General features: G+C 41.5%; 1 protein-coding gene across 5 annotated transcripts in view; it reads left to right on the plus strand.

Moving 5' to 3' along the window:
- fgfr1a (fibroblast growth factor receptor 1a) overlaps nt 1-13,828 on the plus strand; it is a 28,886-nt gene extending 15,058 nt beyond the window's left edge. For 2 of the 5 annotated variants that reach the window (XM_026186509.2, XM_026186510.2), the window contains 14 exons: nt 441-613; nt 2,400-2,523; nt 3,525-3,715; nt 3,985-4,135; nt 7,407-7,606; nt 7,946-8,091; nt 9,187-9,308; nt 9,743-9,853; nt 10,376-10,566; nt 10,650-10,772; nt 10,861-10,931; nt 11,037-11,174; nt 12,354-12,459; nt 12,568-13,828. In XM_026186509.2, the coding sequence (XP_026042294.1) occupies nt 441-613; nt 2,400-2,523; nt 3,525-3,715; nt 3,985-4,135; nt 7,407-7,606; nt 7,946-8,091; nt 9,187-9,308; nt 9,743-9,853; nt 10,376-10,566; nt 10,650-10,772; nt 10,861-10,931; nt 11,037-11,174; nt 12,354-12,459; nt 12,568-12,744 (2,024 nt within the window). In that variant the 3' untranslated portion in view covers nt 12,745-13,828. Of the gene's footprint in view, nt 1-440; nt 614-2,399; nt 2,524-3,524; nt 3,716-3,984; nt 4,136-5,277; nt 5,423-7,406; nt 7,607-7,945; nt 8,092-9,186; nt 9,309-9,742; nt 9,854-10,375; nt 10,567-10,649; nt 10,773-10,860; nt 10,932-11,036; nt 11,175-12,353; nt 12,460-12,567 lie in introns of all 5 variants that reach the window. The other 3 variants (XM_026186512.2, XM_026186511.2, XM_026186513.2) reach the window with 3 other exon arrangements.

A 13,828-nucleotide genomic window follows, 5' to 3' on the forward strand; every position in this document is an offset into this window, starting at 1 on the left:
TTGAGAGCTTTAAAATTCAATTATCGTACCGCCATGTGTGTGGGTCACATCTGGGCAAATGATTTCACTCTGAATCAGAGGGTTTTTACTACCTCAGTGACAGCTTTTACACAAAAAATAGTCTCTGGTGACTAATCTTGGTTAACCTCAGATGTCCTCCAATTTGTCTATAGAGTAATTAAGACACTCTGGCTTCATTTTTTTGCTGCTGCTGCTTGCTCTGCCCACAAAGAATGCAGCAGCCTCGAAGCGTGACAAGCATGCTGACCTTATTTTGTACTCTTGTCTCCAAGAGCTTTATCTCCCAATGCAATTTGCACATTGTGGTGTAACAGAGGCAAGAAAAATCATTTAGGATTAAGAGTATCAAGACTATTTTTAGATAATTTTTCAAATAATACAATTCCTGCTAACTTTTTTCTCCTCCTTTTTTGTCTTAGCAATGGCTCCACAATGGGCTCATCCAGAAAAAATGGAAAAGAAGCTTCATGCTGTTCCAGCCAGCAAAACTGTAAAGTTTAAATGCCAGGCCAGTGGCAACCCAACTCCAACTTTGAAATGGTACAAGAATGGGAAGGAGTTCAAAAGGGACCATCGTATTGGAGGGTTCAAGGTTAGTAATTAAAGAATTTGGTGAATAGCTATTTCATGTCGATACTGCTCTACACAGTCCTTAATATTTCTTAATTTCTGCATACTCACTCAATACAAATGGAGGTTTCTTTAATTTTTTTTTTCCAGTGATATCATCTTCACATTAGATCACCACCCTGTCCCTTGTACTTAAGCTTTTTCTGCTAGTAAAAAGGAGAGACAGGTTTTCATATCTTGACCCGAGAAACAATACAGGATGAAACCTTATGCTACAATAGGAACTTTTTGTCATAGCAATACTTGGTGGGGAATCCTAGACACCCGTTAGGATATAGGAAAACATTGCCTGTCCTAATTCTGGGTATCATGATCTCAGACTGGCAAAAAAAAAGTTCTTCTTATAAAACATCACTGAAAATAGTTTTAATTACAAACTATGGTATTATTTAATTACATGTCTTGCCTGATATGATTTCATTTTAAATATTTTCATGGTAAATTGTAATTTTATGGGATTACAGTTCCTTTTTAGATTACAGTGTTGGATTCTCTGTGAATAACTGCATTCAGTGGCAGTTTCCCTCACAGGTGTGGAATGTGTGCATGTTCAGACACTAAGAAACAGCCCTCCTCCTGTCCTACATCTGCTCTTCCCATCAAGGTGTGGGCTAGTCCAGCCTTGTCTTGTGCTTCCCTTGCACATCTCCCTCTCCAGCTGGGGCACATTTAGGAGTTTCCTCTCAGCTGCCTGCTGCCATGGTCAGCCCCACCCCAAGTCCCCCACCTAGCCAAGCAGCACATTTAACCATAGGACTGCCATGCTGGGTTTTTTTTTGTGTGTTTTGGGGTTTTTTTTTTTGTTTCCCCCCCCCCCCCCCCCTCCTTTCTTCCTTTTCAGTCAAGGTGCAAAGGTCTGCATCTGCGATTGGGGACGTCTACCATATCTCCCACACTTCTTAATTTTATGGTCGGGCTTCTATTGTTCATATCGTCTGCATGGCGACGTGCAGGAGGGAGGAAATAATGTAGACCACATGTGTATGAACCCAAGCACAACACATCTGGCAGCAGGCAGCTGGACTCCCTCACCACTTTTTTTTTTTTTTTTTTTTTTTTTTTTTTTTTTTTGCTAAATAGGGGAAACAGTCTGTATACATGCATGTTTGATGTTGCCATTGCCTTAGAGGTTTGTTGGCTAATCACACACTGCCGGTCTTGGCAGATTTATGTAGGGAAAAATTATAACACGTCTAAGGAAAAAAAGGAGCCAGACATCATTTGGCGCTAATAAGACATGTTGGGGCAAAAAATATACACACAACCATTTCCAATGGCAGCTGTTGGGTAGGACAAAGATCTGCTGCATTAAAACTTTGTCACAGGAAGAGGGTGTAGTGTTATCTTATTATCATCACATCACACCTCATTATTAGCTATTGCTTTAAAATGAAAAAAAAAAAAAGTGATTTATGATCATTCATATTGGGAGAGAACAGATGGGGATTCAGATGAATGTTTTCCTGATCAACATCTCTGTTGCCTCATTTGTAATAACATTTTATTGAATATTTGAGTTTTGAAGTCACATCTTAGAAATTGTGGGATATCACATTATTTTAAGGTATTTTATGGTGGGCTGAAACTAAATCAAGCATTTACTGCAAATTAAAGAATCGCCACCCAGATCTAATGTTTCAGTTACTGACTCATAAAGTTACTACTTCCTTCAGATTTACATTTTAGCCATCAAGTGCTATTTTATAGACATTAAACTAACTTCTTTTTTTTCTCTAAATCACTTTTAGGTCCGTGACCATATGTGGACCATCATCATGGAATCTGTAGTGCCCTCTGACAAGGGAAACTATACCTGTGTGGTGGAAAACAAGTATGGCAGCATTAATCACACCTATCAGCTAGATGTAGTCGGTAAGATTCGTAGAAATTGTTAATTGTATGTAACTTTCCAGTAAAACTGCAATTGTTGTTTTAGTCACCTGTTGAACATTTGTGAATCTCAAGTTGGTGAGCACTTAGTTTTCTAACTACTTATCTGGACCGTATTCCACTTGACATTGGGTGTTCCCTGGACTCGTTGCCCAGTCCGTCAAACCACCAGGCACAAGGAGATCATGCAAACTTAACAATTGTTGTCTCAATATAAAAATAAAAAATAAAAAAAATCATAGGACTCATGAATGGCAGCAGGGTCTACAAATATTCCCTGCAGAAGTCTAAAACAGGCATTACTTGTGGCAGAAGTGATGGGTACAAGTAGAAGAGAGAAGTGATTACTCCTCTAGGGCCTACTCTTTGACTCGCTCTTGCACCATTGGGCTTTATAAATCATGGTTCCACTTCCTCCACCACTGGTGTCCCCTGGGCTTTTCCTAGCCTCAGGCATCTGAGCCTGATGAACATTAAGATTGTTCTACAGTGTGGAGAAAGCACTGTCACAAGTGCTTTCAAAGTCCCCCATGGATGTCTCGGTAAGGAAATCCTCCACAGCTGATATCCTGCCAGGTTCTTGGCCTGCAAGTTTACTTTGGAGAGTTATTAGTCATCAAAATGGGTCTGCAAGAACATTTCACTTCACCGTAACTGCACCAGAGGAGGCATTTAACTTGCTTTCCTGCCTGATAACTCTTAATAATTACACAACCAGCATATAGCTGAGGATGCACTCACATTAAATCTCCATTATGGTGTGTAATTTAGAAAGTGTAGCCTGAAAATACAGCGTCAAACCAAATGAGTGAGCCTTCAGTCCCAGTCATTTTCCAGTAATAAAGCAGGTGACAGTAGTTATCAGCTTTTGTTTGAAAATCAGTCACATTTTTGTACACACAGCTTTTTTATATTATGCGCTTGCTTTACTGATGACCAAATGTCAAAGTAACATTTGTCTGTTTTTTCCGGTTTTGTTGCAGAGCGCTCTCCACACAGGCCCATCCTGCAGGCTGGCCTGCCAGCTAATCGCACTGCAGTAGTAGGAAGTGATGTGGAGTTTGAGTGCAAGGTGTTCAGCGACCCTCAGCCCCACATTCAGTGGTTAAAACACATCGAGGTCAATGGGAGCCGTACTGGTCCAGATGGGTTACCTTACGTCCGCGTCCTCAAGGTAGGAGATTAGTCTGTCATCCTGAAGCAACAGGCCAAATTCATCACTTAAAAAATAAAAAGTGAAGTTCCTTAGCGTGGAGTAATTTGTATGTTACTTTCTGTAATACTTTTTTATTTCCTCCAGTCGTTTTCTATAACTGTTAAGAACTGTCTGTGAAGTTTTATTGTTTGCCATTTTAACTGTGAAATAACCCACACAAACCCCTCAGATATCCTGTGTCGACCTCCTTTTATTCTGTGTTGCACATAACTTGTTTTTGTTTCCAGCATTCTGGGGTCAATAGCTCGGACGCTCAGGTGCTGACCCTCTACAATGTGACAGAGGAGGAGAGCGGAGAGTATATATGTAAAGTGTCCAATTATATAGGAGGGGTCAGTCAGTCGGCCTGGCTGACTGTCATCAGATATGAACCCACAGGTAACCACCACGCTGTAGCACAGGACGACACAGTGGAGGCGCTTCTAGGACCACCTGGAAAAACTAGACCCGCATAACTTGAGACAACCTCAGCTGTTTCTCTCCTCCCTCCCTTCCTCTATCCTTGGTGCTCCTGACTGTAAATGACGCTATGGAAAATTCCCAGCAGAACAGTTGAAAGTGTTTAGTCTCAGGTTTATGTTGGACCAATTCTCATTCCTGCCCCAATCCTGTGCTATGCCCTCCTAATAAGGGCCTCTCTTGCCATCTTCCATTACTCTTGCTCCCTTGCCCTTCAAAGTCCTCCGTACATGGTTCACCCCCTCCCCACCCCACCCCCAAATGTTTATAGTTTGTGTGACTGTGAATTTGTAGCTTGATTTATAGTCCTCTTTTAAATCTACGCTGTCTCTGCAGTGTAGTAGAAAACCATATTGTTATCCTGCAGGCACTGCCACATAATGTAACTACATGTTGGGGTAATGTAGTTCATAATATCTGTGATTGGTATGCTTGGCAGCAATGCACTTTGTAAACACAGCGTATTGATCTGCAACAAGATACTGCTGTGAAGCAGACTATATGTAATGGGCTGTAGCTATATCTGGCAATCAGTTCTGATGACTTTTCCGTACTGCAGTAATTTCAGTTAAAGTACCATTGTTATTTTTATTAGTGCCAAATTGAGCACTAGTTTTGGCAGTTGTAGAGTAAAGCAGTCGCACCAGTCAACAGGTATATATTCCCACAATGTTGCTGCAGCGAAGTAAACTATAACATAACATGGATTCAACACAGGGCTATAAATACATTGTAAGTGTGGTCTGTTCTGCTGTGGAGTTTCCATGCCCATCTCTTGCATGTAGAGATGAGACTAAGGTATTTGATGTGGTGATGGTGTGGCCCTGTGTGGGGTTCCACAGTACAAACTTAACATAACCGTCTTTCCACTAACAGATACAGGAGGGCTCTCTCTGAGCAGTCCTCTGCAGGGGCTTTAGGTGTTACCTTTTTGGGCAGATGGTGTTGGATCAAGGAGGAGAACGCTCCTCCATCCACTTTCGCTTTCAGAATCCTTTACTCGTGGTCCCTTTTTCCTTCTTGGGCCTCTTATTGGGTGTGCTTCCTTTGTTATTTTCTAGACCGCTGGCGTTAACACCACGGACAAGGAAATGGAAGTCCTTCAACTGAGAAATGTGTCTTTTGATGACGCTGGGGAGTATACCTGCTTGGCAGGCAATTCTATCGGGTTCTCTCATCACTCTGCATGGTTGACCGTTTTTGAAGGTACCAGTGGTTCTGTCTCTCCTCTATATTCCCATTCCTTCCCTTTTTCAACGCAAGCCTGGCTGTCCACCTTCACATTTTTACCAGTTCTGGTAAAAGTGTAAGGGGAAGCCAGGGCACATTACAAATACTAAAAAAAAAAAAACTTTGCTCTCTCTCTGTGCTCAGCATGGTTCCTGCTCCATCTAAATTCTTTAGATGGGCGAATATGAATCATGCTCTGTTTCTTAAATGATATCAGAACATGCCAAACAATCAAAGCACTGTCCAGGGCCAAAGGTTTTTTGTTTTTTCGTCTTCCAGGCAGGAATACATTTAATGATCACTTTTTTTTTTTTTTTTTTTTTTTTTTTTTAAAAGAAGGGTTGTTTGGCAGCTCTGATAAGATTTCACTTCAAACTGTCTCTTCCGTTCTTCCCTTTAATTGGTGTTTGCATTTGGTTTGCTGTTAAGCTGATTTTCTTTGACAAGCTCTACAAATGACATGTTTTGCTGATGTCATTTCCTGCTGTGAGCGCAGCAGCTGGTTTTGATAATTGGCTGTAGTGGATGGTCTCATTCCTAAGGACTGGAATGGACATTTGTCCAATTATCAAGCTGCTTGTCAGTCAACTTCTTCACACAAGTGTAGCTCTCTTGTGTTGCTGGTGTTGGCTAGGGATGTAACTGTACACTTCAGTCGGTATGGCATCTTTGGTTTGAGATGTACGGTTTAACATATGGCGCAGATTATTTGGAGTGGGGTTTTTTTGTTTTGTTTTCCCCTCCTCCTAGCTAGGCAGGAGGCGGCATTTTTCATAGGTAATTCTTAACTTATCCGAATATAAATATTCATCTAAAATACAAAATTAAGCAATTTGGGTAGACGATGGGAAACTAGAGTAAGTCTTTCATGAATTTATATCCACTATGATGAAGCTCTTATTTTGAAAAAATAAAATCTGACATTAAATTGGCCCTTATTTTTATATTTATATTTCTGTTCTTTTATTCTACTAGAGCAACTTTTCGTGCTGTAGCCCCTGAGTTCATCCTCTGCCTTAATCAAGCTATTTTAGCTTTCCCTTTAAAGGCCACCACTATTTTAAGCCAGCTGTATTTTGATTGGCTGTCCTCTGCAAATATCAGCCAACGCTGCATGCCTGAGGTGACCATAGTAAGGATATCCCTCAAATATAAAGAGCCAAAGCAGTTTGAAGCGCAGGTTTTGGCTCCTAGAATTTTCTCCTATAAGAAAAACAAACTCGGAACAAATATCCCTAATGTCCAGCTCCTAACTATAAAGCTACATTCCAAACCAATGTATGATCAAACCGTTTTTTTCTCCTACTAAAACTGGAATCCATTACACCCCTATTTACTGGTATGACTAAAAGTTGGTGTTTTCACAGTTTGGGAGGAAAAAAACAAGATCTGAACCATAAAATTTGTTTAGGTTTTGCCTTTTATCTATTTATTTGCAATGTTTTTCTTTTCTTTTTTTCTGTAAAAAAGTTGTCACAAATACATTTTGTATCGATCAAGTGAAGCAGTTAAATTACCGCACTGAGCTCATGCTTTGTGGTTTGCTGCTTTAAGCCTACAAATAGAAACAGACTTTTTGATGTCGAAATGTTCTGAAACATTATGTGTGAAGTGCTCTACTCTGTGTGAAAGTCCGAGTCTTTGTCACCGTTACTCTTACATAGTCATTAATACAAAATGGTTCCCAGCTAAATTTCTGCACTGCAATTTATGGTATATCCTCAATACACAAAGTATTTAAAGTAACACCCTGAGTTTGGGGGCGTTCAATTCCCATATGCCTTGGTGTGTAAGGCTCTGACTTTTAGACATAGACGTGTGGGTGGGTGGGTGGGTGCGTGTTTGAGTAGACTGTTTTTAATTTGTGATAAATGGGTGTGTTTGAGTATGCAGTCAGTTTATTGATGACAGCTGACCTTTTCCCTCCCTGCTCCTTGTCACCCTGCCCCCTTAAACCTAGCGCCCCCACATTACTCTCCAGCCAGCCACACCTACCTGGAGGTGGTCATCTACTGTGTGGGCTTCTTTTTCATAGCCGTTATGATTGCAATTGCAATTATTGTCAAGATTCGCACCACCTCCTCAAAGAAGAGTGACTTCAACAGTCAGCTAGCCGTCCACAAGCTGGCCAAAAGCATCCCTCTGCGCAGACAGGTAACAGAAAGTAGATAGGGGGTTTGGAATATTTATACTTAGCCACCGTATATGTGTGTATGTGTGTATGGATGGATGGATGGATGGATGGATCGATCGATGGATGGATGGATCATTGTAGATCCTTGACTTCCTGTACATCAGGTAAGTTTATTTATTTAAGGAGTGCTTAGACTCTGGACCTGGCATGGTACACAATGCCTGGACCACAAGGGTGGTTTTTACATGGTACCTTTTATTGTTTGTTTGTGTTTTTTTTTTTTTTTATCCTGTTCTCTGCTATACAAACTCCTAAAAGTGTTGGTTCCACTGTGAGAGGAGTAATGTCTCTGTTTCTTACCTCAGGTGTCTGTGGACTCAAGTTCTTCCATCCACTCTGGAGTGATGCTAGTCCGTCCCTCCCGCCTCTCTTCCAGTGGCTCTCCGATGTTGTCTGGAGTGTCCGAGTGTGAGCTGCCGCAAGATCCTCGCTGGGAGCTTCCTCGGGACAGGTACGTCTAGGGCTAAACATTCAAAGATCAGGAACATGGAGTAAAGTAAAGTTGCAGCATTCACATGGATAGGGATGGGTACCGGTGTTCTGACATAAACGGTAGTAACCAGACCGAAAAGCAGCGCACATTTCGGTGCTTTATTTCGGTGCTTTTTTTTCCTGAGCTGTGATAGACTTCTAGCCAATCATTTTACGTTTCCCAGGATAGTAGGCGGGGCCAGGTACGTACATTCAGTTAGAGCAGAGCTACAGATTAAAAATGCCCAAGGCGAAGCGGTCAAAAGTCTGGTTGTACTTCACAGCAAAATATGCAAACTCAGCAGCCTGCAACAAGTGCTTTAAGCTGATACTGTGATACTGTCAAAGGAGGTAACACCTCGAAACTGATGAAACACCTGGCGACGCATAGCGTTTTTTTTTAAAAGCCGAGAAATGCGCTGTATTTGATAGCTTGCTGCGAGATCTCACACTGTGCACGTTGGGTGGGTTGCCAGTTATCGGACCCGGAGCAACATCCCCCAAAAACCCGAAGAATAGAGTCCTGGCCCCTAGCCCTGCCAGTGTAGCAGAAATGATGAGGATGCAGCAGCAGCCGTTCTTCTCTGCGTGAGTCGCTTAATGTTGTTCGAGTGTAATTTACGTTGAGTAGGCTAACCACGTTATTACATTAATGCATGTAAGGTGAACTAGCAAACATCATCATAGCTACATGCGGCTATCTTCTTGTTTGATGGCAGATACTCCCTTCACCCTGGCCAAAAAGGCTAAAATGACCAAAGAAAAAGTGGGAAACAGCTGAACATGAGAGGTTTTTGGACAAAGTTTGTGTTCTCCATTCTTTAAGCACCGGTTCGAGCACCGTTTAAGCACCGGCACCGTTTCAAAAGTACCGATTTGGCACCGGTATCGGATAAAACCTAAACGATACCCATCCCTACACATGGACAAAAAAAAAGTTGCTGTCAAGGTAATCTTATGCAACACACTTAAACTGCAGGCCTCAGTTGAGGCAAGAGTTTATCTCACACACAGTCGATTTGGAGGCAAACTGCACTGTGTGTGAAAAACTGTCTGGTGCCTCTTCTCCCCGTAGACTTGTTCTTGGGAAGCCACTGGGAGAAGGATGCTTTGGCCAGGTGGTAATGGGGGAAGCGGTTGGTCTGGACAAAGAAAAGCCAAACCGTGTTACCAAGGTTGCAGTCAAAATGTTGAAAGGTAAGTAAATTGTTCTTCAGTGGGTACACAGTAGCTTGAGGAGAGTGATTTGCTCAACTGGAATAAGTTCTTCACTGTAGAGTTATCAATTTAACTCAAGTCCAGGCAACAGGAATGAGAAGGCTTGAACAAAGTGATTAACAGATTCTGCCACTGGATTCCAGCCATTGTACAAATTGGAAAGTGAAGTAAAAAATTTATTAGGACCCTTGACATCCTATATAAAATAGTGTGAAGATTCAGAGAAAGTATTGTTTATTCTCTCGCACTTTAAGTGCTTTTCCCCAGGGAGTATTTCACAGGCGGCAGCCAACTCCTTACGAGCTCCAGTGTTGGTGTATATACTTTGCAAGGTGATTATTGTGAGGCCTTTTTGGCCTTTTCGCAAACAGAACATGGACTAATCATTGAAATTTATTTCCCTCATCTTACAGCTGATGCAACAGAGAAAGATTTGTCAGACCTTATTTCAGAGATGGAGATGATGAAGATCATTGGGAAGCACAAGAACATCATTAATCTGCTGGGAGCCTGCACACAGGATGGTAGGTCCAGTTAGGGGGCTGCAGCCAACCTGCCCTGTTCTGCTCACACTCACCCCTCAGATAACAATGTTGCTGTGAACCTTACTCTGAGGGATGTGTAGAAAAGCATGCATAAATGATTCTGACACCAGCTTCCGAGCTCACAGTTTGAATCGACCGCAGCTGCTGTCATTTCTGTCCAATCATCCCTGACGAAAAACTAAAGGAAACTAGTCTCTAATGACCATGCTGTGCACATCGCTCTGTTGCCTTCACACTGCTACACAAAGCTCTTTGTTCATTTTACTCAACTTATCTCATGCTATAAATACACACTCTTGCGCATGTAGTTTATATTGTCCTTACTGCCCTTGCTGTCGTTAGTGTCGCTATAATTTCTGTTGTGAAATCTTCGTCTATAATTGAATAATGCATGGCATCGTTTTATGAATTTAATGATTATGTTTCCTTGTACAGGGAAGCTGTATGAACTGACCCTGCATAAAATCTGACTTGCGCTTGGATTTCTTCCAATCATTTTAGGTCCTCTATATGTGATAGTTGAATATGCATCCAAGGGCAACTTGCGTGAGTATCTACGAGCTCGCCGACCGCCGGGTATGGAGTACTGCTACAACCCTGACCAAGTTCCTGTGGAGAATGTGTCTATCAAAGATCTGGTGTCCTTTGCTTACCAAGTGGCCCGGGGCATGGAGTATTTGGCTTCCAAAAAGGTAACCACAACTATTAATGCTCACCTTTTCAGAAATGAATAAATCTATTTAAAAATATTTATTGTCTACTTTTATCATTGCAGTGCATCCACAGAGACCTTGCAGCTCGCAATGTTTTGGTAACTGATGACAATGTGATGAAAATAGCTGACTTTGGCCTAGCAAGAGATATCCACCACATCGACTATTATAAGAAGACCACCAATGTGAGTGGCCTTATTTGTTTCATGTTATATGCACATTACTTTGCCATTTACAAAAACAAATATGTTCATATGTGAATGTTTCCTAAAGGGTCGTTTGCCAGTGAAGTGGATGGCTCCAGAGGCTCTGTTTGACCGAATATACACACACCAAAGTGATGTGTGAGTATCTTGTGCCATACTCTGCTAATTCAACCTTGATGGAAAGTGAAGTTAACATTTAGTTGTGCAGAAAACTAAAATGGCCCCGCCTATTTCCTCCTCCAGCTGGTCATTTGGGGTGCTGCTTTGGGAAATCTTCACACTAGGAGGCTCTCCATATCCTGGCGTTCCAGTGGAAGAGCTGTTCAAGCTGCTGAAGGAAGGTCACCGTATGGACAAGCCTTCAACATGTACACATGAGCTGTAAGGAATCACCACACACAGAAAACCAGAATGTTCTGCAGACTTTTCTAGCATTTTCATATTTGAAAAGGTAAACCAAACAGGGAAATGTGAAATGGCACATTTATTTTATTTTCTTTAAATTAATAAATCTAAACTATAAAAATCACTACCTTCTTCCAGATTATAGCCCATAAATGTAACAAGGATCTGAGCTACGCTGTATCTGATCAATGTTATTCATGTATCAGTAGCGTAGCGACTGAGGACTGTGGGTTGTTTGCATTGCATTTTGTCCAATTTGCTTTGTCATTTAAAAGTCAAAGCCACTGATAAGTAATGCCTTTTAGTACAGGAAGGTGGGTGTTTAACATGTCTCTCTCACAGCGACTATACCTGCCACAGTCGCCCAAGTGCATTTTGCAGTTTTTATTTTTATCCACATTAAATAATAATAATAATAATTTAATAAACTAGTGGATGATTCCCTCACTCTTATTTTGAAATTTCAGTCATAGCTAACCAGCCAGCACTGGCCCTTCCCATCTCATGTTTCCCTACCGGTGGATGCATTTAGTACCCAATTAGACTCTCTCCCCACGATCGAACAGAAAACCCCAACATTGTAAGCTACTGTTGGTCACAATAGTCTACATTCTGCTTTTCTAGAACCCACAGAACGTGGAACTGATTCATAGCAGAAAGAATGCTGTTTGGTATTTGGTAAAGTGGCGCAAAAGTGCCTCCTTTTGCATGTAAGTAACAGTGCATATAAATGGACAAATGTAGTGTAATTGTGTGGGAAATGATGTTTAAAATAAACACCCTCTAACACTTTCCATGCTTGGTTTAAACAGTTAGGATTTATATTTACATTACCCACATTTTTGTATATCGGAAAAATCCTGGCGTGCCGTTTGCAATGATGCTTTGTGACTTTTTATTTATTCTTTTGCTGTGCTGGTGAAATGAAACTCTTAAACACTGAATTATCTCCAGCTAAAACATGTTGTCCAGCTGCGATGGACTGTCAGCTGCAGCTGAGTTTCAGTTAAATTGAATGAATTTTCAGTCCTTAAAGGTTTAAAATTCAATCTCTGATTTGGAGTTTAAGAATGTAAGGAGAAATGACAGACGGCTAGAACGATAAAACCAAGCGGTGTCATTTTTAAAATGTATATATTTTGCTGATTTCCACAGGTATATGATGATGAGGGATTGCTGGCATGCTGTGCCTTCTCAGAGACCCACATTCAAACAACTAGTAGAGGACCTGGATCGTGCTCTAGCTATGACATCCAACCAGGTCAGTAGTGGTCCTCCCCTCAGCAAGCACTGAACCAGTAGATATGTCTGGGGGGGGGGGGAGTGCAATGCTTAATTTTTTTTATTTTTTTCCTCCCTCTTACTGCAGGAGTATTTGGAGCTTTCAGTACCTTTGGACCAATATTCGCCCAGCTACCCGGACACCCGGAGCTCCACCTGCTCGTCTGGAGAGGACTCGGTTTTCTCGCATGATGCCGGAGTGGAGGAGCCATGCCTGCCCAAGTTCCCTCCTCACTCCAATGGGGCAGCCATCAAGAAACGCTGATACCTCCTGTTCTTTCAGACCAACACTGACACTTTCTCCACTCCCTGCCTCACGGGGTTGGACTCCTCCCCATATTCCCAGAGATGAAGCTAAAAAGAAAAGAAATAATTTTTTTTTTTTTTTTTTTTTTTTTTTTAAACCCACTGGTGCTTTGCGGAGAGGGAGTTCGGAGACACCTTGTTGAACTTGCTTGGATCACATGAACTGCAGATTGCAGCCATTTCCCACTTCTTGTTGGTGACTGTGTTCATGAGCACTTTGTATTACTGGCTCACAGCACCAGAAAAGAGACTGACTTTTCTCATCACTCTGGGCATTCTGAAGTCGGGCAGGAGGATTGAAGGGACCGATTATGTTGGGGTTTTATATGTTTGGGTTTATTTGTTTGTCAATGTGTGTTTGATCAGAGGTGAAGGGCAGCACTCTGCTTTTCAGACCAAATCAGAGAAGATGCTACAGAGAGATGTGCAGCACCGTGGTCCACTGCACCACTCATTATCATCTTGTACATACAGTTAGGAATTTATGAATACAAATATATATTTACACTGTATTCTTATTTTTATTACCATAATTGATGTACTTTATTTTGTACAAGGATGCTTCTGCTTGATCCATTTTTGACTTTAGTCTTTAGGGGCAGTTGTTCCATGAGGGTATTTTAAAAATTGATAACAATTACATGGCCATTTTTCTTGCTCACTGTGTCACAGCTCTGAGTTACACACACTGTGTGTGTGTGTGTGTGTGTGTGTGTGTGTGTGTGTGTGTGTGTGTGTGTGTGTGTGTGTGTGTGTGTGTGTGTGTGTGTGAGAGAGAGAATGGTCTTTTCATTTAACTTCAAGGATGGTCACAACTGTAAATATTTCTGGTTGTATGCCATGCTTGTTAATATCAGAACAGTTTGCTTCAGTCATGGACTTCCACCGTGCGTACCTTCTCATGTGATGAACTTGTTTCCTACTGTAAATGTTTTAACAGGGGTTACATTTGCTGCCATATAACTTCTGACAAAAGGGTTGCAGAACACGTATGTCATCGTAAAAAAGAATTACATTAAATAAAAATGCTGTTGATAAACAAA

Source organism: Astatotilapia calliptera, chromosome 12 (genome assembly GCF_964374335.1).
Source record: "Astatotilapia calliptera chromosome 12, fAstCal68.1, whole genome shotgun sequence".
In the NCBI taxonomy this organism is placed as follows: Eukaryota; Metazoa; Chordata; class Actinopteri; order Cichliformes; family Cichlidae; genus Astatotilapia; species Astatotilapia calliptera.